This window comes from Aotus nancymaae, unplaced genomic scaffold, assembly GCF_030222135.1.
Source record: "Aotus nancymaae isolate 86718 unplaced genomic scaffold, 86718_ANA_hifiasm-v0.15.2.pri h1tg000039l, whole genome shotgun sequence".
Taxonomy (NCBI): Eukaryota; Metazoa; Chordata; class Mammalia; order Primates; family Aotidae; genus Aotus; species Aotus nancymaae.
The window spans coordinates 11033389-11058643 of NW_026988453.1; the positions used below are offsets into that span (position 1 = coordinate 11033389).

The 25255-nt window shown below is 47.0% G+C and overlaps 1 protein-coding gene across 2 annotated transcripts; it reads right to left on the reverse strand.

Moving 5' to 3' along the window:
* Nucleotides 1-129: 129 nt before the first annotated feature.
* CD34 (CD34 molecule) lies at nucleotides 130-24567 on the reverse strand. 2 transcript variants are annotated; one of them, XM_012459258.2, is made up of 8 exons: nucleotides 24206-24567; nucleotides 13128-13313; nucleotides 12294-12547; nucleotides 10838-10918; nucleotides 3048-3210; nucleotides 2743-2795; nucleotides 2265-2429; nucleotides 130-1706 (listed from the first exon to the last, which is right to left on the reverse strand). In XM_012459258.2, the coding sequence occupies exons 1-8, from the start codon at nucleotides 24282-24284 to the stop codon at nucleotides 1692-1694; spliced, it is 996 nt and encodes a 331-aa protein (XP_012314681.2). In that variant the 5' UTR covers nucleotides 24285-24567; the 3' UTR covers nucleotides 130-1691. The 2 variants fall into 2 exon arrangements, with proteins under 2 accessions (XP_012314681.2, XP_012314680.2); XM_012459257.2 differs by having other exon boundaries at nucleotides 130-1511; nucleotides 24206-24566.
* Between the last annotated feature and the right edge of the window lie 688 nt (nucleotides 24568-25255).

The window sequence follows — 25255 nt, forward strand, 5'->3', positions numbered from 1 at the left end:
GCTGAGGTGGTCCAACCTCTTCCTGGCTAGTCTTCCCCCCCAACATCACTGCATAATCTAGCTAGGTCTAATGGAGGATGCCATTCTTGCACTCAGACATACCCAGCTAAGACAGAGTCATATAACAGGTGTGTTTCAGTATCACTTTAATTGCAGTACTTAAACACGCCACTTTTTATTCAGAAAAAAATATCTCCCCAATCCTCTCTTCTCTGGAAAGTTCTATTTCCAACTGTCATTGAAACCAGGATCCCTGCTCAACCCCTCTGGAAAGAAATCAACAGCAAACAAGGATCTGGGTCACCCACAGAAGAGGCAGCTGGTGATAAGGGTTAGGAGCTGATGTGGGGCTCTGACCACATGGGGGTGCAGAGCAGTGAAGGGCTCAGGGTGAGGAAGGCAGAGACAGAACAGCATCTGCTGGGGGACTGAGGCCACAGCTCAACCCAGGAGTCTACAGGAGGGAGGAGGAAGCCATGGAGATCAGAGGATAAGGCCAGGACCCAGCCTCAGAGGAAGAGTACAGGGTGAGAGGCTCAGCTCCAAGACCTGGTCCCATGATCCTGTCTACTCGGAACCAGAGGGAGAAAAAGGAGCCCAGAAAGAGTTTCTGTGTGGCCCCAGAGAGACTAGGACTGAGCTGTTAGTCCTAAAACTTGGAAGCCCCATTCTAGGCTCCAGCCAGAAAACTGTGCAGACCTCTGCAAATGGTGGGGAGGGTCGGGGAGCACATGGAGCTCAGTGGAACTTAGAGAACAAGACAGGAGCTGGAGGCCAAGTCCACAGTGTCTTGGAGGTGGGGTAAGGGAAGTTGTTCTGGGCAACACGTTTTTCTGGTTATATAATTACAAGAGAGCAGGTGCAAAGGGTTACTTTGGTTTCCCCAAAGTAGAGGAAGAAAATATACGGAAGAAACAGTAAAAATAAAAGCTTCTTGGGAGAACATTGTAGCCTAGAAAAGCCCATCTTTCCCCTGGGAGGTTCCTGTAATGAGGCAGAGAGGAGGAGGGAAGGGGAAGGTGTCGTGTGTGAATGCTGCAAGGCCATCGATCATTCCTGGGAGCTTCTCTGGACCTTGGCTTTCCCCCATCACACGGTTACCCAAAGAAGACCAGAGTCTGGCTCCAGGGAGCCAAATGTGTAAAGGGCAGGAGTTTACCTGCTCTTCCCCAAGGTGTAGGGCCCCAAGAACAGCCTCTGAGGTGTATGCAGTGGGGAAGGGTTGGGCGTAAGGGATGTCACCTCCAGCCTGGAGGCAGCACGTGGTCAGATGCAGAGAGGGGCACTCTCCCGGACACTGCCCAGCCTTGCCCCACCTAGCCGAGTCACAATTCGGTATCAGCCACCACGTGTTGTCTTGTTGAATGGCCGTTTCTGGAGGTGGCCTGGCCGGTCCCGTTTTCCTGAGCCCCTCGGTTCACACTGGCCTTTCCCTGAGCCTCAGGGGAGGTCCCAGGTCCTGAGCTATAGCCCTGGCCTCCACCGCTCTCCGAGTAATAAGGGTCTTCGCCCTAGACAGTGTATAAATAAAGTAGCATTATCCGGTAAGCAGGGGTGTGAGACACTGGACAGGGGAGGGGCCCAAATAGGAAGTGGGGGCAGGGGGCGGGAGAAGGGACGTGGGAGGTGGGAGGGAGGATCGGAGGGAGGGTGCAGCTGCATGTGCAGACTCCTTTCTTCCTGAAGAGTGGTCAGGGTTCCAGCTCCTAGAGGAGAAAGGACATAGGAGAGGCACCACACCATGCCACGGCATCGCAGCAGCCAGCTCCCGCTAGGAAACGGGCAGTCCCAAGAAGGGTGGGATGACCTCCCCAGGGTAGGGGGCAGGCCAGAGGCCAAGAATCAGACCTCAGCCTTGTCCTCCCTCATCCAGAACAGCAAAAGGAGATTCTCCTTCTGTGTGTCTCCTTTTGAGCAAAGGGGCGCCCACTGGACATTTAACATGGTTGCAAATGCAGTGTGGCTGACTGAGCCTGTTCTGGTGGCACCAAGCTGAACCATCCCAGAAAACATAGTGAATAGATACACGGATCGTCTGCTACCACACCGAGTAGGTGCGCTGGCATCATTACTGTCCCCTCCCCAATTTGCTCCATAATATTTTGAATTTTCCACTGATACTATATGTGCACACATGCATATCTTTTTGTAAGCTCACAGAAGGGCTTTTTCTGGTATTTCCCCTCCTGCTCCAGGACATCCACTGAACTCCCGGGAAACCCACTATCTTCCTCATTTCCTTTGCCCTGGCCCCCAGAACTGACCAGCCTTTCTCCTGTGGGGCTCCAACTGCGGCGATTCATCAGGAAATAGCCTGTGATGCCCAAGACGGCCAGCAGGATTCCCGCAGTGACCAGCGCGATCAGAGTCTTTCGGGAATAACTCTGGTGGCTCGCAACATCTTCCACTGTGAAACCTAGGATCCCCAGCTTGAAAAGAAACACAAAAGATGTAGCCTGTCACTTGCCAAAGGTGGAACCCAGCCCACTCTAGCCCCCTGTGTGTGACTCAACAGTGCACAGATGCTTGAGGGCGTTGACCTCAGGCGTTTTTGAAATGGGATTTGAGACTGACATCTCTTAGTTCAGCCACACCGCACCATTTCTGGTTCAAGACCAGAAAGGAGAAGACTCAGAGAAGGATGGTAGGTAGAACTGGAGAAGATAATGAATTCCCCACTTACTCCAGGGAGCTCCCCTGCCCCGGCATTCCCTCTGAGACCCATCATCTCAGAGAACTTACCTTTCTCAGGTCAGACTGGTGCTTTTTCAGAAGTTGGAGTTTGCTGGAAATTTCTAGAATTAGAAACAGAGGTTGCTAAATCTAGAAGGGAAACCAGCTTATCCTGCTCCACCTTCCCATGTTATTCTAGAACATGCTGTAATGGCCAAGGTGGTCCATCTTGGGAGGGCCTCTCCCAAAATCAGCCAAGCCCTTCTCTCCAGCACCTGTGGTCTCTCTGGATCTGAGATGCCCCATCTCCACTCAGGATTCTCTAACCTCAGCTCTACTCCTTCCCAGTTTCCCCAGACAGAGGTGCACCTTACCTGTTCTGTTGGCCGAGACCAGCAGCAGGCACTGAGGCCTCACCTCAGACTGGGCAAGGAGCAGGGAGCACACCCGGGCCCCAGCCTCAGCCCCAGCCTCAGCCTTCTCCTCCCCACACAGCACTTGGCCCAGGTCCTCTCCCTTGGCCTCCCTAAACTCCACCTGGGAAGACAGAGAAAAATGAAGAGCAAGAGATGAAATTACTGCTCTACCCTAAACCGCACCCAGAGTCTCAGGCAGTAATTCTGATTAAAACCACACTCTTACCCTGTCCACAAGAAGGATTCTTCTTTCTAAAATTCCAATGGAAAAAAAAATACTGCTAGCTGTATATGTGCAACAACATTATTTTTTCTTATTGGAAAAAACCTAAATAATCTCCTAGGACCAAAATGCATATCTACTAGTATCTAAGATGTCAGAGAACAAACTTAAAAAATGGTCTCATTGAAGCATTGCCTGTGTATACATATGCAAATTAAACTCAAAAGAAATGGCCAACAACAGAAAATAGTAATGATGCAATAATAACCAAACGAAAATATTCTGTTTCAAGATTACAGCAGTCCCCAGTGATGGAAGAAAAGCCACGGGAGGTGAGGAGTAGAGAACAAATCTATAATATACACTCAGTGGAAACCGCAGTGGCCTCCTCCCGCTTACTTCCTAAAGGAGCCTCTTGAAGTTCATTGCTCAAACTGAAATGGCCTTTTTGTCTGGTCTTCCATCCCCCCTTTTCCATTAAAAGCATGGAACTCAGTTTTAATGAAGTTCATAGATTTTTCTCCAGGTTGCTAACTGGTCTGTCAGACCCAGGAACTTGGACTTGGAAGAAAAGCTCTGATAATTCTTCAACAGTGAGTCAGAATTTATTCCAGCAGCCTCCAATCAGAGTGACCTCCCCTGCACAGGAAAGGAATCGAAACTAAGACTTTCTCTTCAGTCCGGATGGCAGATGGCAGAGAAGGAAATGCCTGAACAGCCCTGACAACTTTCCTGTTAGGGAAAAACTGCTGGGGTGGTGTGTGACCATCATCAGAACCGGGCCTCTGAGGAGGAGAAAGCTTCCTGTTTGCGGGCAGGGCTGCTGCTTGCAACAAGGCCCCCGGGTCCTCCCAGTTGGAATGGAGCCTGGGTATTTTCCCACTGCTATGACCCAAGGCAGGAAAACCCAGGCTCCTTTGCTCCTACACAAAGCAAGGTCAAGATTGGCCTCAGGACCCAGCTGGAATTTGAAGCAGCTGAGGGAAAATAACTGGGCTTGGATGAGGCCAGGAGAGTGTGGTTAGCCAAACTCCAGGTCACAGAGACACGAGCCCAACTGGAGCCTCAAAAAATCCCCGGGAAACATGGCTGCAGAGAAATGAGTTCTCAGGCCGCTGCTGCTTCCTCCCTCAGGAAAAGGAGCAATTCTGCAGGTCTCCCAGTAAGTCCTTGGGTAGACACTCTGCCTTTGGAAACATTTGTTTTTCTGAACAGCATTTGCACTAAGTAGCCTGGATGCCACACCGAACCGATCGACAGTCTCCACCTCTCTAAATCCAGTTGTCTCAGGGGAGCCTTACATGGCATCCGCTTGAGTACCCACACTCCCCAGCATCACAAATCTGGATAAGGAGGAGGAAGGTTCTTGTCTAGATGACTCTGGGCTTCTGAAGTGTCTCCAGTTGAAATAGGTCTGCTTCCCGAGAGAGGCAGGGAGACAGGGCTCCTGCAGGTCATAAACTCACCAAACCAAATGTCACCTTCCTCCACCTGCTGAGTGCAAGAAGCCACACCTTGACAATTTGTCAAGCCCTGAATATAGGACACTGTGTGAAATCCTCTGTGCATGTGTTATGTATGTGTGTGTTGTATTCATGGGTCATATGTAGTGGGGGTGGGGATTGGGAGGTATCTATGAATTCCACCTGGTCAAAGCTTTCAGTTAGCATGTACGGCAATTAAAATAACAGATGTCAACCAGGCGTGGCAACTCATGCCTGTAATCCTAGCACTTTGGGAAGCAGAGATAGACAAATTAGATGAGGCCAGGAGTTCGAGACCAGCCTGGCCAACATGGTGAAACTCTGTCTCTACTAAAAAATGCAAAAATTAGCTGGGCATGGTGGTGGGCATCTGTAATCCCATCTATTCAAGAGGCTGAGGTATGAGAATCACTTGAACCCAGGAGATAGTTTGCAGTGAATCGAGATCACACCACTGAACTCTGCACTCCAGCCTGGGCAACAGAGCAAGACACTGTCTCCAAAAAAAACAGTGTTCAATGTTGTGTTGAGAATCTAGTGGGCACTAGATAAATGATAGCTATTACGACCGTTAATAATAGTAATACCTTCTATAACGTATCATCTGGAGTCTACATATTGATTCTGCCTATTGTTATTGTCATTTTTCTCTGACTAGACTGTAAGACTCCCAAGTGTGTGTGTTGCGGGGTGGTGTACGCTATAGCGTTTACAGCCCAGACCGCACAAGCCATAGCAGCAAACAAACCGAAGAACTCAGGGAATTGTTGTTCAACTTAACATCCCAACCGTTTGGCCTCCACACAGGGTCCCTCCACCCCTTGCACAGTTTCTTGGACTAGATTCAAGGGAATAATAGCGGCCAGCCTCCCACTCTGGAATCCACCCGCATCAGTGAATTGTGTTTGGGCCCCAAGAGGAACAGGTGGATCCTGAACAAAGCACAGTGCTTCTCCGGATGCTTGTAATAAACATCCTCCCCCAAGAGGCTGTGGGCAAACATCACGGGAGAGTGGGCAGGAGGAAGACACAGCCTCATGACTTTGTTCATGAAAATCAGATGTACAAGCTCCTAACCTCATCGGCTCATGCATGTTTCTTTGCAAACGTAATAAACCCATCTAGCCCCTCTGAGTAGCATTCTCAAACTTTGCAAAGACACAAAGCACTGGGATGGGGATGGGGATGGGGGGGGCGGAGGAGGGACAGGTATTTTTCTAATGACCTTTAAGGTATTTTCCAACCCTGAGATGCTAGGATCAATCATCTCCCCCACCTCTTTTAAAATCATTTCATCTATTTTGGTGTGAGTTTGACAATGCAGGTGAAAACCCTATTTTCACATAGGAAATGGAATAACGAAGGGACCTGTTTTAAGTCACCTAACAAGTGGGCAGCTAACCAAGGATGAGAAGTGAGATCGTCACCAGATTGCAGGCTCTTTCCAGTAGACACACATCTTCATAAATCCTTCATCTGTAACTTATGTTTTCTGCATGGAAACTGACCTTTAGTGGATGCTGGAGGCAGCCTGCCTCAGACGAAGTCAATGTGAATAAGGATAAAGTGAGCTAGCTGAGTAATTACAAACTCTGCATATAAACAGATGTGGTACTAATGATAGGTAATTCTTTTTTTTTTTTACTTCTGAGATGGAGTTTTGCTCTGTCACCCAGGTGAGAGTGCAGTAGTGCGATCTAGGCTCACTGCAACCTCCGCCTCCCGGGTTCAAGTGATTCTTCTACCTCAGCCTCCCAAGTAGCTGGGACTACAGGCACGCACCACCATGCCTGGCTAATTTTTATATTTTTAGTAAAGCGGGTGTTTTACCATATTGGCCAGGCTGGTCTCAAAGCCCTGACCTAGTGACCTGCTCGCCTCGGCCTCCCAAAGTGCTGGGATTATAGGCGTGAGCCACTGTGCCTGGCCAGGTAGTTCTAAGGAACAAATTGGCAGGCAAAGGGCTTCACTAGACTTTTCCCCAAAGAAGATCTACAAGTGGTCAATAGGCACATAAAAGAGGCTCAACATCACTAACCATCAGGAAACTGTAAATCAAACCTGCCGTGAGATACCACCTCATACCCATTAGGATGGCTGCTGTTTCAAAAACCCAGAAAATAACATGTGTTGATGAGTATGAGAAGGGATTGGAAGCCTTGTACACTACTGGTGGGAATGTAAAATGGTGTGGCTACTATGAAAAACAGTCTGATGGCTCCTCAAAAATTCAAAACTAAAATCACCATGTGGCCCAGCCATTTCACTTTTGGATAAGTTCTCAAATCAGGGTGTCAAGGAGATATCTATATTTTCATGTTAAAAGCAGTATTATTCACGTCGGCCTAAAGGAGAAAAAACCCAAGTGTCCATCAATGGGTGAATAAAGAAGCAAGATGAAGTTCACACATACAATGAAATAGTACTCAGCCTTAAAAAGGTAGGAAATTCTGACCTGTGCTACGGCATAGATGGATCTTAAAATCATCACGCTGAGTGAAATTGGCCAGTCACAACAAGACAAACACTGTGATTGTACTCATATGAGGTACCTCGTAGCCAAATTCACAGGAACAGAAAGTAGAATGGCAGTTGCCAGGGTCTGGGAAGAGCAGGGAGTTGTTTCATGGGTACACAATTTCAGTTTTGGAAGACGCAGAAAGTTCTAGAGATTGGTTGTACAATAATGTGAACGTACTTACTACTATTCAGTGGTACCCTTAAAAGTGCTTAAGGTAATAACTTATGTCATGTGTGTTTTGCCACAATCAAGAAATATTTTGGTGGATTCCTCTGGACAAATGGGTGTAGCATAAACGTATAAAGTACTCTTACATTTTGGAAACTGTTTGGGGAAACACAACCACACAAACTAAAGGAAGCTGACACTGCTGCCCAGAGCATGACAGTTAGACTTGGGAACACGCATCCTGCTGAGGAGGGTGCCGAGATACGGCAACAGGTGTTTGAGGTGAGAGTGGTATCACCTTCCCTTCCCCTGGCTGCCTGGAGGTGATGGCTCGGGAGCAAAAGGAAAGTGATTGAGATAGACATGTCTACCGGATTCCCGTACAGAAGACACACCTACAGAATCCACGTCGGGAGAGCTAACGTATTGGTACTCACTAGAGCTAACATGTCTGCACTCACGCAGTGCAGAACGAGTGTGTGGATAGCTGAGACTCATGCACACATGTTCCTGTTATGGGTATATACTAGATGCAGGAGCATACCAACATACGTAAGTAGTCAAGGACGTGATGCTCAGGGAAACCAAAGCCTTCCTGCTCTTCACGAGGATATTAGGTAGGTAGGGGCTGAGGCTCCCAGCATTAGAACCAATACCTTAAGGCCTTCTGACACCAAAAGTACAAATGCAACCTAAGGAAAATTAGGAGGCCCTGCAGCACTCACAGCCTTTGGAACAGACCGTTGATCAGAAAAGTGGGGAGTAGGGCCCCAAAAAAGGGCATCTTGGACACAGTCGGGAGCTGTGACTGAACATTTCAGAACAGAATGGCTGGCTGAGGATAAATTACCTCGGGGAGTAGGAGGCGGCACTGCCGCGTGCGGGCTGGGGATGAGCAGCCCTCAGGAAGAAAGGGATCAACACCGGTGGAAAGACCACAGCAAGAAAAGCACCGCATATGAGCTGCCACAGAGTTGCTTCTTGAAGGGGCAGTGTGGATGGAAGTCTTCTTTAGCAGAGGAACTGGAGGGGAGCTGCTCTCTTTCCACATCCCCGCTCACAGATCCTATGCAGAGATCTTCTCAGCCGTGGCACGAAGTAGGCCAGACAGCAAAGACCACAGCAGAGTTAAGAGGAATTATTTCTAAAAGAGCAGTAAGTTTCTGGCACCTTTCTCCTACGGTGACCCAAGTTACGTGTGAACTTTGAAGAGCAACAGACAGCCAAAGGCTCTGCAGTTAACTCTAAATTCCAGGCACAAAGAATTAACATTCTGGCACATACCTGTGTGATACACAGAAAAATAAATGCTCCACCAACTTGATGCGGGGAAAAAATAGATGGTCATTTTCCATGGCTACAATTAGCAAAGAACCTGATAATTCTTTTTTCTAATGAGTTGAGTTAAAAATCAGCATCAGAAACACGCTGTGTATTACTTGCACATTGTACGTCCACGTTTAAGTTAACTAGTTTGCAGACTGCATTTAGTCATTCCACTATGCACACCCATGTCTTCACTATTTCTGTTGTTTTTAGATGTCCTAAGTTAAATTCTTTCAGGTATAATTTTTACAAATTTGTAAGTCAGAGAGACCCAACTGATGGTTGCAGTAAAACTTCCGAGTGAGAATGCACAAAGTAAGTAATTGATGCCCTCTGCAGACTGTGATCTTTCCGATCTGTGCATGCCAACACATCACATACGTGTTTCCCTTAAACGGATCCCCAACTCGTAAGAAAATGTTTTCTTCTGTAAGTAAATACAACTCTTTCGATCACCTCATCCCTCCTCCAGAGCTGAGTTAGTGTTAGGAAATTAGATTCACTGAAACAAAACAAGGTCTGCCAGAATCATCTAAAATAACACAATGCCCTGTACATTCTTTCCAATGCAGTAACACATGAAACTGAAACAGGAGGCGTAACTACTCAACAGGAGGAGAAAAACAAGATATTGTTGTAGATAATGAGGTAACTTACCTTAAAACTGAAAGCCATCAACTAAAAAGCTCCTAGACTCAGGCAAGTTCAAGAAACTGGCCAAACCCAAAATAATTACCCAAAATTCCATTAACTTTCTGACCTATTGGTGACAATTAATTTGAATATATTCAAATTGGGAGATTGAATATATTCAAATTGGGACATCTATGTGATAAATAAGCCTAAGAAATCCATCAAATCTAGAGAAAAAATAAAGCTAAAGAAACAAGATGCTGAGAGACACACACACACACAAAAAAAAACAAAAAATAAAGAAATTTTAGAGCAGTTACAATTCAAATTTTAAAGCATTTTTTTGCATTCTTTTCTAAAAGAAAAAAATACTTTGCATTTTTTACAATGTATTAAAAAAAGACCTGCCCTGCCTGACTGGATATGAAAAATACTGTAGTGAAAATGTACTATAATTTTGAAAATTTAAAATAGGTAAAAGTATAGACAAACTGAACAAATAAAAGATGTCTAAAGAGTAGGCCCTGAGACATATACAAACTTAATACAAGCTGCCAGGCATGGTGGCTCACGCCTGTAATCCCAGCACTTTGGGAGACCAAGGTGGGCAGATCACGAGGCCAGGAGGTCGTGGAGTTTGAGAACAGCCTGGCCAACATGGTGAAACCCCACCTCTACTAAAAATACAAAAAAAAAAAAATTAGCTGGGTGTGGTGGCGGGCACCTGCAATCCCAGCTACTCGGGAGGCTGAGGCAGGTGAATCTCTTGAACCCGGGAGGTGGAGGTTGCAGTGAGCCGAGACCACACTACTGCACTCCAGCCTGGGCAACAGAGCGAAACTCTGTCTCAAAAAACAGAACGAAAAGCCAAAAACTTAATATAAGCTAAAGGAAACATCCCATACAACAAAAGAGGGAGTCATTCAATAAATAATGTTAGGCAAAATGATTAGAGCAAAATAAATTCTGTGTGGATTAAAGAGTTATGTGTAAACATTTAATAATAACAAATGAAATGATAAAGGAACTGACATTTTAGGTGACTAGTTTATATCTGTTGAGTGAGAAGGACTTTCTTAACCAAAAAGCAACTTACATCTGACTCTCTCCGATTTAAAAGGACTAGAGAGGAGGGGAAAATAAAAATAGTACTATAGAGGAGAAGAGGAATAGAGTAAAATTTATTAATAATGAAAACTGGTTTTGCCTTTTTTGCCCACCAGATGGGGCCTCTTACTCCCTAAACAGAAAGCTCAGTATGAAAAGCAGACTGACCAAGCTGAACTCCCGGGACCCCTACCCAAATCCAGTCTTACCCAAGAAGGTTTAAGGACGTTCAGAAGGGATTGAGGAAGGGGACAGGAGGAAGAGGTTGGGTGGGGGCTTGACTTACACAGCTGGAGGTCTCATTTTGCTCCAGGCAGATGCCCTGAGGCAATTTCACTTCTTTGATGCCTGAACATGTGATTTCTGTCTGTATTAAAATAAAAACAGTAACAAAACCCAAGTAAGTAACCCAGCACCTTTGCTCCTCATTTCTCTCCCAACTTTTTCCAGTTTGCTTTCTGTGAGGTGCTCTTTTAGGAGGTTTTAAGGAAAAGGAAATTTAAAATTTGTCAGGGGACTAGAGATTTCTAATAGTCATACTCTCTTTTATTTTACTTGTATCCTCATCAGATGACAAAACTTTTGTTACTAGCCTGGGCTTATGGCAAGTAGCTGTTTGCAATCCTGGTAAACACTGGCTTGGATGGTGCAGGAATGTGAGAGCGGATGATCTTTTCCCATTTAGGCTGTTTTCTCTCCAGTCAACCACAAACTTGCAGGAAGGCCATACAGGCAAACAGGGATAATGGGGTGGACCAGCAGATGCACCTAGTTCCCTCCTGGCCTCCAGGACTCTTCAGATTCCCATTTTGGCTCTTTTTTTTTTTTTTTTTTTTTTTTTTGGATAGAGTCTTGCCCAGGTTGGAGTACGGTGGTGTGATCTCGGCTCACTGCAAACTCTCTGCCTCCCAGGTTCAAGTGATTCTCCTGCCTCAGCCTCCCTAGTAGCTAAGACTACAGCGCATGACCACACCCAGCTAATTTTTGTATTTTTTGGTAGAGATGGGGTCTTGCCATGTTGCTTAGGCTGGTTTCGAACTCTGGACCTTAAGTGATCCACCCACCTTTGCTTCACAAAGTGTTGGGATTATAGGCATGAGGCACCATGCCCAGCCCTGGCTCCTTTGAAAACAAAAAGCAGGCAGATCCCTCGGGCATATCTCATGGCTGAGGCTCTCATATTTTCTGTCCTGCGTGCTGAAAGCTGTTGACAGCCATGGGCCTAAGGCCAAGAAGACCAGGCTGAGCCCACCGTCCCTGGTTTGCCCAGTTCCTGCCATTGCCAGTGCCCACCTTCATTGCCTCTCTAGACCTGGCGTAACCACCAAACCCTCTCGTGTAGAGGAAATGTTATTTGTCCTAATCGTCTTGGGAGAAGCAGCCCCAGTAAACGAACAATAGTTTCCAAATATTCCCAAAGGGAAATGGTGCCCTGGTCAAAGTCCACCGATAGGTACTAGAAAGAACCAGAGGAATGGATGGATCTCTGAGAATCCCGTTTACTCTCTACTCCCTAAAATGCAATACCCAAAGCCCAGATGGGCCTTACCACCTAACTGTACCTCTTTCCCCATCTTCCTACTTCTCCCAGCAATATTTACACTGTGTATTTCCATGCTGATTCCCACCTGACCCAGATCCCACTGTGAGGGATCAGGAAAGAGGTGGAGGGAAAGAGACAGTTTGCCTGCATACATATGAAGTGAGGGGCAATCTGCCATGTTTGGCCCAAATTCACCCACCTTGATGATTCTTGGGATAGGAGAAGATGATGTATAGGGTTCAGTGGGAGATGTCGCAAGGCTAGTGCTAGTGATTGAAAGGTCTGAAACATTTCCAGGTGACAGGCTGGTCTTCAGGCTTGTCTCTGGAGTTGAAAAGTTGGCTGGGGTAGTGAATGCTGCGGTGATTACAGAGGTCTGTGACTGAACAGAAGAGTTTGTGGTTCCATAAACTGGAGTGATCACAGAGGTAGATGTGGAATTGACTGCAGTTTCTGGAAGAGACCAAAACATGGGTGTGCACGTGCTCATACATACACACAGTCGCGACACAGAAAGGGGAGTTTGGAGAGTTAACAGTTAGTTCGTGTCGCATCCCTGACCAAACTCATTTCAAGCTGCTGGAACCAGAGCTGGAATCTAGAATGTATTAGAGGTGCCCTGAAACTAAAATAGATGCTGAAACTGAAATAGATGCTAGTCTACCTTAGAGAAGCCAAAGACCCCCCAGTTTGGACCTGCACATACCTTCTCTCCTTTAGAAGAGATCAGACATCTCTATGGGGTCATCCAATCCTTATTTTATCACTAAGCTGAACTCAGCATGAGAGAAGGGGTATGAAGGCATTACTGATCGGGATCAGCTGCCAAGACATGGGCCTAAGAAAACTGTCACTGAAGGAAGAATTATCTGGAACTTCCTTCTGGGTGCCCTAAGCATGATACTCAAACCTTTAATACTAGGGGCTTGTATAACTTCCTCTGTGGTGAGGGGAGCAGTCTGAAAACATCCTAAATACTTTACCCAAGCATCAGCAGCACCTCTCTGGGACACGACACAAATGCTCTTTTTACCTGTGATGGTTGACGGGCCCTCAGTGCCATTCTGAGACACAGGGTGGTGGCTGGTAATTCCGAGGGTAGTAGGTATTGCAGTTTCTTGGTTGGATACATTTGTAGAAACAGTTGGAAATATTTCCAGGGTAGGTGACTGTGGGGTAATAGTAACATTGCCGTTGTCGGGACTCGTGAATCCGGAGGCTATAGGGAAACGAGGAAGAAGAAGAATCAGAACCTGAAGATATCAGCCTTGTGATAGCACCTGATGCAATTTCCTGACTTCAGGTAGAATCCGTCTAGAACATTCCCTGCTGCCACTGGCAATGAGGCAGCGACAAGCACATACTCCTGGACAGTAGACTGATTTCCCACTGCCAGATTTGCCCTGAGCACATAGGAAAGGAAAGATTTACGTGCATACAAATGTCTCATAGAGTATTATTTATAGGAGGGAAACGCCGTGAGCAATTAAATGAATGACAATAGGATAAGTGATACATGCACTTAATATACCATAATCATTACACCATCATATACACGATCATTAGAAAGAAAAAATTATAAAAACTGTAGCAACATGGAAATATGAGGCAATGTTCATAATATGTTTAGTTACATACTAATATATAAAATTACACCTGCATAAATATTGCAAAGATCTAAAACGTGCAAGAGGTCATGCTTCTTTTTCCTTTTCACTGTATCCTCTTTTTTGGTCACACTCCATCCAGTATACTATCTTTTGGAATAATCACTAGACTCACGCTGTCTCTATGCAATCCCCTTAAAAATCTATTCTTCTTGGCCAGGCACGGTGGCTCATGCCTGTAATCCCAGCACTTTGGAAAGCTGAGGCAGGTGGATCACTTAAGGTCAGGAGTTTGAGACCAGCCTGGCCAAGATGGTGAAACCCTGCCTCTACTAAAAATATAAAAATTAGCCTGGCATGGTGGCAGGTGCCTGTAATCCCAGCTACTTGAGAGGCTGAGGCAGGAGAATCGCTTGAACCCAGGAGGTGGAGGTTGCAGTGAGCCTAGATCGTGCCACTGCACTCCAGCCTGGGCAACAGAGCAAGACTCCATCTCAAAAAACAACAAAAACAGTAACAAAAAATCTATGCTTCTCAGACTCCCCCATTTCCAAATTCCCCTCATCCTTTTGCTCACGGTCTTCAAACCCATTCACCTTTCCTTTTGTTAAGGAACTCAGTTTTTAAGACGCTCTGACCTCGGAGTTCAGCTAATGAACCAGAGAACACAAGGCCTGGTTTCTCAACAATGTAGTGGGAAGGTAGACAATTTAGTTCTGGCTCTGCCGATAACTAACCACGTAATTTAATGCATGTATGTATCTCAGTTCTTTTACCTCTTAAGTAAGGGTATTTTCTGGCTACCTTACACGGATTGTTGGGAGAATCAATGAGATAACAAATGCTAAATTATTGTAGTATAATGTTTTGGATTTCATTATTCTCAGAAGATCTTCATGAGTGTCCTTGCACATCTCTTCCACATATTCTGATATACATCCTTTTTCTTTTTCTTAAGACAGGATCTGGCTCCATCACCACTGCTCCCAGGCTGGAATGCAGTGATGAGATCATAGCTCACTGTAACCTTAAACTCTGGCCTCAAGTGATCCTCCTGCCTTGGCCTCCCAAAGCTCTGTGATTACAGGTGTGACCCGCCATGACCAGTCAGTACCATCCTTAGACACAGGAAGGAGAAGCTTCCTGCCAGAACCCTGTGCCTCTGACGGCCCACACCCTGTCCTGCTTCCTGTGAGGACCAACCAGGATGTACCCTCTCTTCCAGATCATACTGTGGGGACCAGAAGTCCTAGCACTTCTTGCTTAAATGGCACTTTGCTCACATCCACGATGGGGCTCTTCTCCCATTCCATCCTGCTAAGGGGAACTGCAGCATGAGGGCATATACCCCCAAGGCCCAGTGGTGGCCAAATGATGACTGCTTGCTGGCAGAAGAGTTAGTGCTTAGTGCTTAAGCACATGGGTAGGGTGTCCAAGGCACACATGCCATTCCCCTGCAATGTGAACTGGAGTCATGGGTAGGAAGCAGAAAAAGGGAGTGGGCTGGGTCCAGGAACCATCTTTTCCTGTCATTGAATTCCAAGTATATGAGCGTCCCAAATTCAAACCTGGCTTTCCAGGCGATCATGAAGGTAAGAAGATAGAAGATACTTCATCAGTTAGTTGGCCTGGCTTATAACTTCGAAATGTTTAGAAATACAGTATGTAGGCCCCTATTGTACTCTTGCCCTGCGCTTTGTAAATGTTAAGGGTGAACTTGGTGTCCAAACTCTGGACACCGGAAGTTCTATCTTCAAGGAAGCTCCTGATGGTCCCAGGCCTTCCTAAAGTTTGTCTCTAAACTTTCCTGATTGGGATCTGGATCTGTATTTTTCAGCAATATCCAGGTAAACAGCAAGGTAGAATGACATCTCTTGTTCCCTCAGGATCGAGGGAAGCTAGACTTTTTGCTTCATGGCCATCAACCTGGGGCCAAGAATGCTTTTCCTAAAGGTGATGACAAGGTTTTCACTCTCTCATATCTACTTCCTTCTGCAACCTGCCACAAGTAGATTGCTATTAACGGCGAGTGCAGAAATCATGTCTTACTATGATGTGTCAGGTAAGCCGTGGGAAGAAGGATATCCATATCTCCATCTTAGAGATGGAGAGCCTGAATCACCAAGGTATTGCCCAAAGGAAGACCACAGTTTGTGAAGGGAAGCAGCAATGGAACACAGGTTTAGCAGACTCTTGAGTAGATGTAGCAAGGAGGTTAGGCTGGGGCTAAACTGTCAAAAATCTGAATTCATCTCCCACATCTCCAGAGAAGAAAGGATGGGCTCCCATCCGGCTTGAACAGGAGGTGGATCGGTCAAAATAAAATTGATGCAGAAGTCAATAAGGCTTCTTTCCTGTTTACATGGGACCCTCTCACCAGTCTGACTTTAAGGTCAGATTCATGTGAATTCATCGAAAGAGGCAGCATTTAGACACTGAATTACGGGATCACCCTCTCAAGGCACCACTCCAAGACTCCTCATCTTGCCTGCCCTTTCCCTCCTCTCCCACAGCGCGCCGATTCCTGGGAATCCCATCTGGTCCACCCTGGCCCAGCCCTTTTCTATCTCCAGAGGAAGCTGGGCCTGACTGAGATGATGTCATGCTTTTGAACCCCTCCCCCGAAGGGCCTCCTTCACCCAGACAAACACTTTTGAACTTTTCCAGATGTGGAGCGAGACCTGCTGCTAGTTCTGAGGACAGAGGTGCTTGTTCCAGAAGAGCAAAGCAACTCTGAATCCAGGCCAGCTACTGACCCACTGGGGCCGGGATCCCAGCTGCAGCAACCCCTCCGCCTACCACCAGGACAAGTACTGTGGAATAAGTAGTGGGATCCACCTGCAAATGAGAAGGGGACCCCAGTTTCAGAGTCAGGGCTCTGAGCCCAGGGTGAGCAGAGCACCCTCTGAGACACCAGGCGGACAGGACACGTGGGAAGGCAGAAAGGCAAAATGGAGTGATCAGGAATGCCTGAGCTGGTGCAGAGCAAGGGGACACATTGGCCAGGGGCCTGGAGCCAATCCTGGCATAAATGCTGCGGCACAGGGGGGTGAGTGCATCTCTTAGGCTCACAGTTTCTAGAGCCCTGGAGGAACGACATTTATGAGAGTCAAGACTGACCACAGATCCCTTTTTATCCTGTCTTCCCACACACATCCATGGCATTAACCATCAAACACTGACCTTTCTTTATGTGACCTTCTGACTCTCAACTCTGTAGGGGGGCTAGCAGGAGCCTACCAGTCAGTGAGAGCTTGTCAGATCCTAAGAGACAATTGATGAAACCTCCGCTCCCTCCTTTTCATCCTAGATGGGAGGAACAGCCCCTACCTGCAAGGCTACAAGAATTATAGTAGAGTTTAAAGTTGAATAAAAAGCTCTCTTCTGTGGTTTACTTCTCAGTCAATCCTTACTAACTGTGTCTCCTTGGGGACTCCATTTGACCCTTAGTTACCTTATTTGATATCAGCTCGTGAACTTGGAGCAAGGGAGGAGAGAAGCTCTCAAGAAATTAGTAAAATGAGGATTCTAAGAAGCTAAATAGATGTCACAAAATTCATGTAGTAAAAGTCATGCACTGAACTTTCAGGTACTTCTTGAGAGGCAATTATTCTTGTTTTATACATAATTCTAATAAGCCTGGTTATCTGATGTCCCAGCTAACGTTGAAACGTAGGAAGAGCCTATTAGAAGCAAATAAGAAGGAGAAGCAACAGCTGAAAACTAAGAAACAAAAATAAATGAAAAGCAGACACAAGTATCAAAATTCACACCAGTTTTCTGGAATCATTTGCGGTAGGCATAAATAGATCAGCTATATCTACCTTATAAGCATTGATGATGTCATTGAGTTGCAACATAGCCACGTCATTTTCGTGACACATCTGAGTCATAAAATCCTTTCTGGAGAGTATTCTAAGAAAGCGAAGACATGTGCAATACATTTTGAAAATATTTCTACCTGTTGTTAGTAAACTGAAGACTCTTTTGGTCTTTAAAGTGAGTTTGCAAATCCTCAGAGATCCGGAAAGCCCTGCTACCTAAAATAACTAAATCCCCGTACTTGAAGAGACCATTTTCCTATACTTGGTCTTGCCTTTCACAGCCCTCCTTAGTTTTAGTTTTTCCCTGGTCCTGTTTCCTGATCTCCTAGCCTACCAGTCTTATTTTGTCCATCCTTTCATATTCCAGCACCTGGATCAAGAGGAGTATCTTGAAGGAGTTCCTGGGAATCTTAGTCCATAGAGTTACAGAACCAGGATGAAGGGACATACCAGCCTCGGCCAGGAAGTGGGCTGTTGGCAGCCACAGACCGTGTTGCCAGGAGCCTAGAGACAAAGAGTTCAGGCTCTGCAGCCAGACACACCACCCATTCAAAGGCTTCTTTACCACGTTTTAGCTGTGTGGTTTGGACAGTTACTTCAACTCTGTAACCCTCACTTGTAAAACAGAGATAAAAGTAGTCCCTATGTCTTAGCTGTTTTGAGGAACAAAGGAGCTAAGAAGTGGAAGCAGTCATCCAGTCCCGTAAAAGCTCAAGAAACAGTGGATATTGTTTATTTTAGGCCCCTTCCTTCTGCTTCTCGGAGGGCAGACACTTATCTCTATGAATCATCTGCCACAAAAATCATATATGGTGCTTCCTCGGGATAGGTCTAACAGTCACCCCAGTCAGAAGACAAATTTCCTAAGTGCTGGAGCCATTCTTATCCTCACGTGCTTTGCTTCTGGTGCTTAGCACAATCCTGGGGGTTTAGAAAAAGCAATAGGATTGAAGGACAACTGCGGTAGGTGTGTTCCTACCAGTTACCTCTAGCCACAGCGGTCTCGCTCTGATGTTATATTTTAAGGGGGAATTAATTAAATTGAGAGTGTTCATGTGAAGATAACCAGGATTAGAAGAGTTCTAGAAACCAAGTATACTGTTGAAGGTCTAGTGTTATTTCATCTAGATCGGGGTTGGCAAACTGGCCAGTGAACCTAACCTGACCCACAGGCTGTTTTTGTATGGTCAGTCAGTAAGGATTGGCCTTTACATTTTTTTTTTTTCTCGAGAAGGAGTCTTGCTTTGTCGCCCAGGCTGGAGTGCAGCGGCGCAATCTTGGCTCACTGCAACTGCTGCCTCCCAGGTTCAAGCCATTCTCCTGCCTCAGCCTCCTGAATAGCTGGGATTGCAGGGGTGCACCACCATGCCTGACTAACTTTTGTATTTTTAATAGAGATGGGGTTTAGCCATGTTGGCCAGGCTGGTCTCAAACTCCTGACCTCAGGTGATCTGCCCGCCTCAGCCTCCCAAAGTGCTGGGATTACAGGCGTGAGCCACCACACCTGGCCGGCTTTTGCATTTCTAAAGTGTCATAAGATAAGACAAAGTGGAACATGCATCAGAAACCACATATGGCCCCTAAAGCCTAAAAAATTTACTCTCTGGCCCTTTACAGAAAAAGTTCGCTCACCCCTGATATGGAAAAGAAGAATTTGAGAAGGAAGGATAAATAACTGAATCTGTAAGATTCATGTCATTTATACCAGTTGAGCACCCCTAATCTGAAAATCAGAAATCCTAAAATACTCCAAAATACTAAACTTTTTGAGTGCCAACATGACACCACAAGTGGAAAATTCCACACTTGACCACACGTGACAGGTCACAGTCGAAACTTTGTTCCATGCACAAAGGTATTAAAAATATTGTCTAAAATTATCTTCAGGCTATGTGTACAAGGTATATATGAAACCCGAATTTCATGCTTAGACTTGAGCTCCATTCCTAAGATATCTCATTATGTCTATGTAAATATTCCGAAATCTGAAACACTTTTTGTCCTAAGAATTTTGGGTAAGGGATACTTAACCTGTACATTCATTCTCATTTTTCTGCAGCGCTGGTGATGTGCAAAGGCTCTCTCTCAGTGCTGTGGAGAGTATAAAATAAGAGCGGGATCTCTTTCCTCCATCCGGTGTTAGTGTCATTGTCATTTAAATCCACCCCTCAAGCTGTTTATAATCTAGTAGGGCCCACTAGAAAGGTCTTTAGGTATTATCATGAAGGACCAGATTAAATCTGTGCCAGCCCAAAGAATAGAATTAGAACAAATGATTAGAAGTTATGGGAAGGCCAATTTCACTGCAATCCAAGGAAAAAGTTTGTTTAAAATGATGTAGCTATTTATAAAAATGAAATAAGCCACTTTCGGAGATCAGTGAGCAATCCATGCTTCTTGCAAACATTCAGGAAGCATCTGTGTTAGGGGGCCCTTCCAACTCTGAGGTCTACCATGAATTTGAGTCATTTTAGACTAGAACAAAGGACTGAGCTAATGCCTTCTTAAGCTTCAAAGGCTAAACTGAGGTGTGAGCATATATAAACCAAGGGTCTGTGGCCTGAGTGTTCCCAGTGTACTGATATTTCCGTTTTATATTCAAATAGCATGTCTTGGCTGGGTGCGGTGGCTCATGCTTGTAATCCCAGCACTTTAAGAAGCCAAGGCAAGTGGATCACCTGAGGTCAGGAGTTCGAGACCAGCCTGACCAACATGGAGAAACCCCCATCTCTACTAAAAATCAAAAATTAGCCAGGCGTGGTGGTGCATGCCTGCAATCCCAGCTACTCAGGAGACTGAGGCAGGAGAATAGCTTGAACCTGGGAGGCAGAGGTTGCAGTGAGCTGGGATTGTGTCATTGCACTCCAGCCTGAGCAACGAGAGCAAAACTTGGTCTCAAAAAACAAACAACAAACAAACCAAAAAACGGCATGTCTTGGATCCCATCCACTTACTGTGGAACCCTGATTAACTTGAGCCTCCGGAGTTCATTTCTCCCTGTTGCCTCTCCCTCCATTTTCCCAGCACCACAGATCCCTGGGTTGTGGCTCCATGGCTCAATGGCTCCCTGCCCTCATTAGTATACCACTTCACCATAAGCTAGCCGAGCACTCATTGCTTTACTTTCCCAAGACAGCCACTAACAAAGGCTTGTGTGTGTAGTCAATACTTGCTGACAGGTTGAGAGCATGGAACGAGATTACAGGGCAGCCCAGAGGAGACAATGGCATAACCTTGAAATATTAGATATTACTGTGCTAATGTAGAAAAAAAAAATTCCTCCCAGGTGTTTTCCATCCTCCACCCGTCACTGTCCAGGTCCCTCCCCTCCCTTTATATGCTCTTCCTGGACTCTGGAGTCCTTTTAGTCTTGTGTCTCTTGGGCCCACCCAAACGTGAGGCTTCACTTTATGTTATCATGCTCGGCAATTCAGCCTGCAGCCTGCCTTTGCTCATCCAGGGTGGTCCTGGGTTCTAGGCTTTGTCACCCAAAGACCCCTTAAGACATTTTCTTAAATCAGCTGCCTATAGATGCCACGCCTCTCTAAGAAGTATCAGTTTTGATTTTATTTTTCCAAATCAGGAAGAAGCCTACTTCCCGATTAAGCCCAGAGGCCTTTTCCGTTGCATCTGAAGGGAAGTGATTCATTCCCGGGTGGGCTCTGAGAGCACAGGTACTAGGAAGTCCACCTTTGTGTGCATCCCTATTTGTTTGTCTCTCCGTCTTTCCAACATGCATGCATCTCTCTCCTTAGCACAAAGTCCAGCTCTGGGACTAAAAGTCAAAGATAATATGTTTTCATTTATTAGCCAAGGAGGGAAGAGAATGTTCTCATTAGAGAAGTCAAAGCCCAGAAAAGTACGGAATTCTCACAGCCCTGGCGACTGTGAGAATTTTCGTTTGGAGGGTGGTGTTGTGTTCTTTTTCCATATCTTCACATTTTTAGTTCTCCACACTGCAAGCCATTTAGTTAGATCAACCAAAGTCAGTGAGAGAGGGAGGCCCAAGTACCCTGAGGGTGGAGTTGGGTAACCATCCAGCCCTGAAAGTAGATGCAGGCCCTCCAGCCCAGGCTCTACAGGAAATCAGGCACTGAGACCAACCGTAAGAAGCGGAATTTGTTCCTCATTTTCATTTGTTTTTGTAGGACTCTGAAGCTGAGTTTATCTGCTGCAGTTTGGCACTTCTTGCCGTGAGCTTTTTGAGACAAAGATTGCAAAGGAAGGAGATGAGGACGAGGGAGTGAGGAGGCCCAGGAGGTGGAGCCAAAGGGATAAGAAAAAGAGGCCCAAGGCCCCTGCGTGTTTTATCAGCCTAACAGGAATGCTGCTGAAGACATGTATCTGCAAAGGTGATGCCAGCTGGATTGGGTCTACAAGCAGGGAGCACTGGGGACCACTGAATTAGTCAGAGGTCCCCAAGGCTGCTCCTCCTTGGTCGCCATATGGCAGAGATTCAAAGGGTGGAGTCGTCTCCCCTCTGGAAAATATCCGATAAAATTCTTTTCTCTTTTCTTTTTCCCCTCTTACATGTAGCCCCAGACAGGATATGGGTGTGGGGTCAGCAGGCACGAAGGACCCAAAGGAAGACGAGGAATGTGACAGGAAGGGCCTGGGGGTGTTGTTAGAGTGAGGAGAGGGACAGGCCTTGGAAAGCTTAGAGGAAATAGATACCCTGAGCCTGACAAAGGAGTTCCCTAATTACCTGAAAGGCTTCCTGGTCCAGCCAGTGCACTGGCAGTGCTGCCTGGAGACCCCTTAGCCCCTCACCCTGCCTCTGGTCTGTGATCTACCCCACCTCCAACAAAGACAGCCCACTTCTGGTTAGCTGCACATGCTACCTTCTCAAAGGGACAGAAAAAAGACCTTCCCAGAACAAGCTCTTTGTTGAGGTAAATGATGAGAAAACAAACCACAGAAATCCCCTCCACCCTAAATTTTACAATAATCATAGCATTTCTGCAATGGCTTTACGGTAGCATTTCACGGTACACTCAGTCATCTCATTTATCCCACAATGTATCCCAGGACAGAAAATGACTCCTAGTATTAACAAAACAAAATAATCAAACAAAAACCCTAGAAAGCTCTGGGGAAAGGCATAAAGCTACAGTTGGCTCAAGTAGTCTGGCAAGGTTGAGAATAGGGCCCTATGCCCCATCCATCCCCACCCAAAGCTGGGATATAGGATTCTCAGCATGTCAGCCCAAAGCTTTGCAGAGGTTGTGTTGCTCCCCTGACCCCAACCTCGGCAGGCCAAGGCGAGACTGACACCGACCAGCTGAGGAAATAAGAAGAGGGTGGACCTCACTCGGCCGAGGACCAGGTCATCGCAAGCTGTGTAGCCAAAGGAGAGTGGAGCATCTGATTGGAATCTGCACCATTGGCCAACTCACCCCTGTTGTGAAGGCCTAGTCTAGCACCCACTCTAGGGTTTCGAAACCTCAGCGACGGCTTTTCCCTGCCCCAAAGCACATGTCCAGGACTGCCAAACAGGGCAACCCAAAACCTCACCCAGAGCTTCTTCCAGCCCAGGGGCAGCTCTCCCCAACTGGGCAGACCCAAAGGGGAACAACGGAGAAGACTGGGAGCAAAGAGGTCTAGTCCAGGTCACTCTGCAGGACCGTAGTGGATGGCCTTTGGGATGTAGTGAGAGTATGGAATTGGGAGCCCATGAGGGCTGCAAGCAAGAGGGAGAGCAATGTACAAAGTTTCAAACCTTCCAAGTGCAAAGAGATGAGGTGGAGAATGTCATTCCCCAAGGAAAGCAATCAAGTATACATATTTACTGGGTGCCTTTTCTTTTTTTTAACTAAAGTGAAGCAGGACCTTAAGAAGTAAGGGTACGTGTAGGTGAGTGGGGGAGTGTTCTAACCCATCCACCAGCTTTAGAACTTGGAGTGGGGGCAGAGGAAGAAAACTCCAAAAGATGACAAGTTTTAAGTTTGTGCAGGGGTGAGGGTTTGTGGTAAGGCGAGCGAGGCTGGATGCAGAGCAAATTCTGTCCTCCTCTACCTCCTCCGCGGTGGGGTTGCTGAAGTGGGACTGCCAGCTCAGCTTCCCAATCTTAAATGCAAGGCTTTGCTTGTTTGATTGGTTTTGTTTTTCTTTTCACGGACTGTTCATTCCGAACTCCCCTGGCCTGAGACCTGGAGCCTCGTCCCTGATTCGCTCCCCTCGAATTCCTTAATGTCCACTTCTGGCTCCCCCAGTCCCAGTGCAAGCTGGGCACCCCGGCCCCTTCCCAGCCGTCCGCTCCGGATCTCTGCTTTCTGAATCAACCAAGAGCCACAAAACTTTCCTGCTTCTCTCCTCCGCGGCCTCCCGGTTCTTGCTGCAACTTCGCACTCCGCACTTCTGGCAACCAGAAGAGACCCTGGCAGCTCCAAAGCGCTTTCTCTCAGTCCATTGGAGCCGGTTGTGCCGACCGGTTCGCACCTCGGCTACCGCACACCCGCGGGGCGGTGGCCATCCCTTCCCCTCCCACCCCTGTCGGCTCCCAGGTGAGGCGCTGGCCCCGGCGGGAGCAGCATGGGCGTCAGTGCGTGGGTTGGGCAGGGGTCCCTTCCCTCTGCGCAACTCTGCTCTGCGGTTCAGCCTCTCGGAGAGCCTCGGAGAGCCTCCACCCTCCCAGCGGCGAAGCCCAGCGGCCGCGGCGCGCAGGCGGTACTCATACTCACGCAGCAAACTCAGCAAGCAGAGCGCGGTCCAGCCCCGCGGCATCCCGGGCCCCGCGCGCGCGCCCCTGCGGACCAGCATCCTCGCGCGGCTCCCAGAGAGACGCACCAAGTGGAAGACGCCGCTCGGCGTGGCCAGGACGCGCTCCTCCTGCCCCCTCCGCCCTGGAGAGGGGTGGGGGATTCTTGCTTTTTCCCTCTCTTCTCCCCTCCCTCTTTAGTCTTGGCAAGGCAGCCCCTCTCCTTGGCTGCTACTAACTTGAGCTCCCCTGGTTAGTCCCAAAGGCGGAGGGCGTTAGGAAGGAGGCTGGGTTGCCGCCGTCGAGGCCAAAAAAGGTGGAGGTTTGTTCGGGCTCCAGATGCCTCGTTCAGCTTTCTGAAGAGGCCCCATCCCACTTCTTCAAGCTCCACTTCCACTTAACTTTTAACCCCTTTGTGGCAGCCTTGCCGGTGGCCAGGGCAGGGGCAAGTTTCCTGTGATTTTTCCCCCGTTTCTTTCCTTTTGGTTTTCCTTTATTTTAAGCTGTAAGCCAGTAAGCATCTTGCAAAAGGAATCTACCGTGAGGACCTCAGTTTAGATGTATGAGCATTTCGTTCATCAGGTGAAACTTAAGCACGGTGTGACCACCGGATCCGTGCTGTGTGTGAGTGAAGCATCAGGAGTGCGTAGCGCGCATACATGACTATATGTATTCATCTTGGTTATCCAAACCATTCGTGTAGACTTTTTCTTTCACTTTTTTTTCTGCAAGATCTTTTTGTGTTAACTTTTTGTTAACTTGCATTAACTTTTCCTGTGACCTTCCATAGTTCCCCACTTAGTTCCCTCCCCATCACCATCATCCTAAAGAAAAAGGACTTCCCTGGGAGCCTTCTCCCCAGTTATCCGCTCTCCAGACCTGGGTCTGAGCCACTAGGGCTTTCACTTTGCTCTCCCATCAGAAAAAGGACTTTCTGTGACTCCATCCTCCACCACCTGATAGATCCTTGAGCTTCCTGTTCCTCACCCGTTCTTCTGGGTGTTGGTGAAATGAATGGCAGAAACTCTTAGCT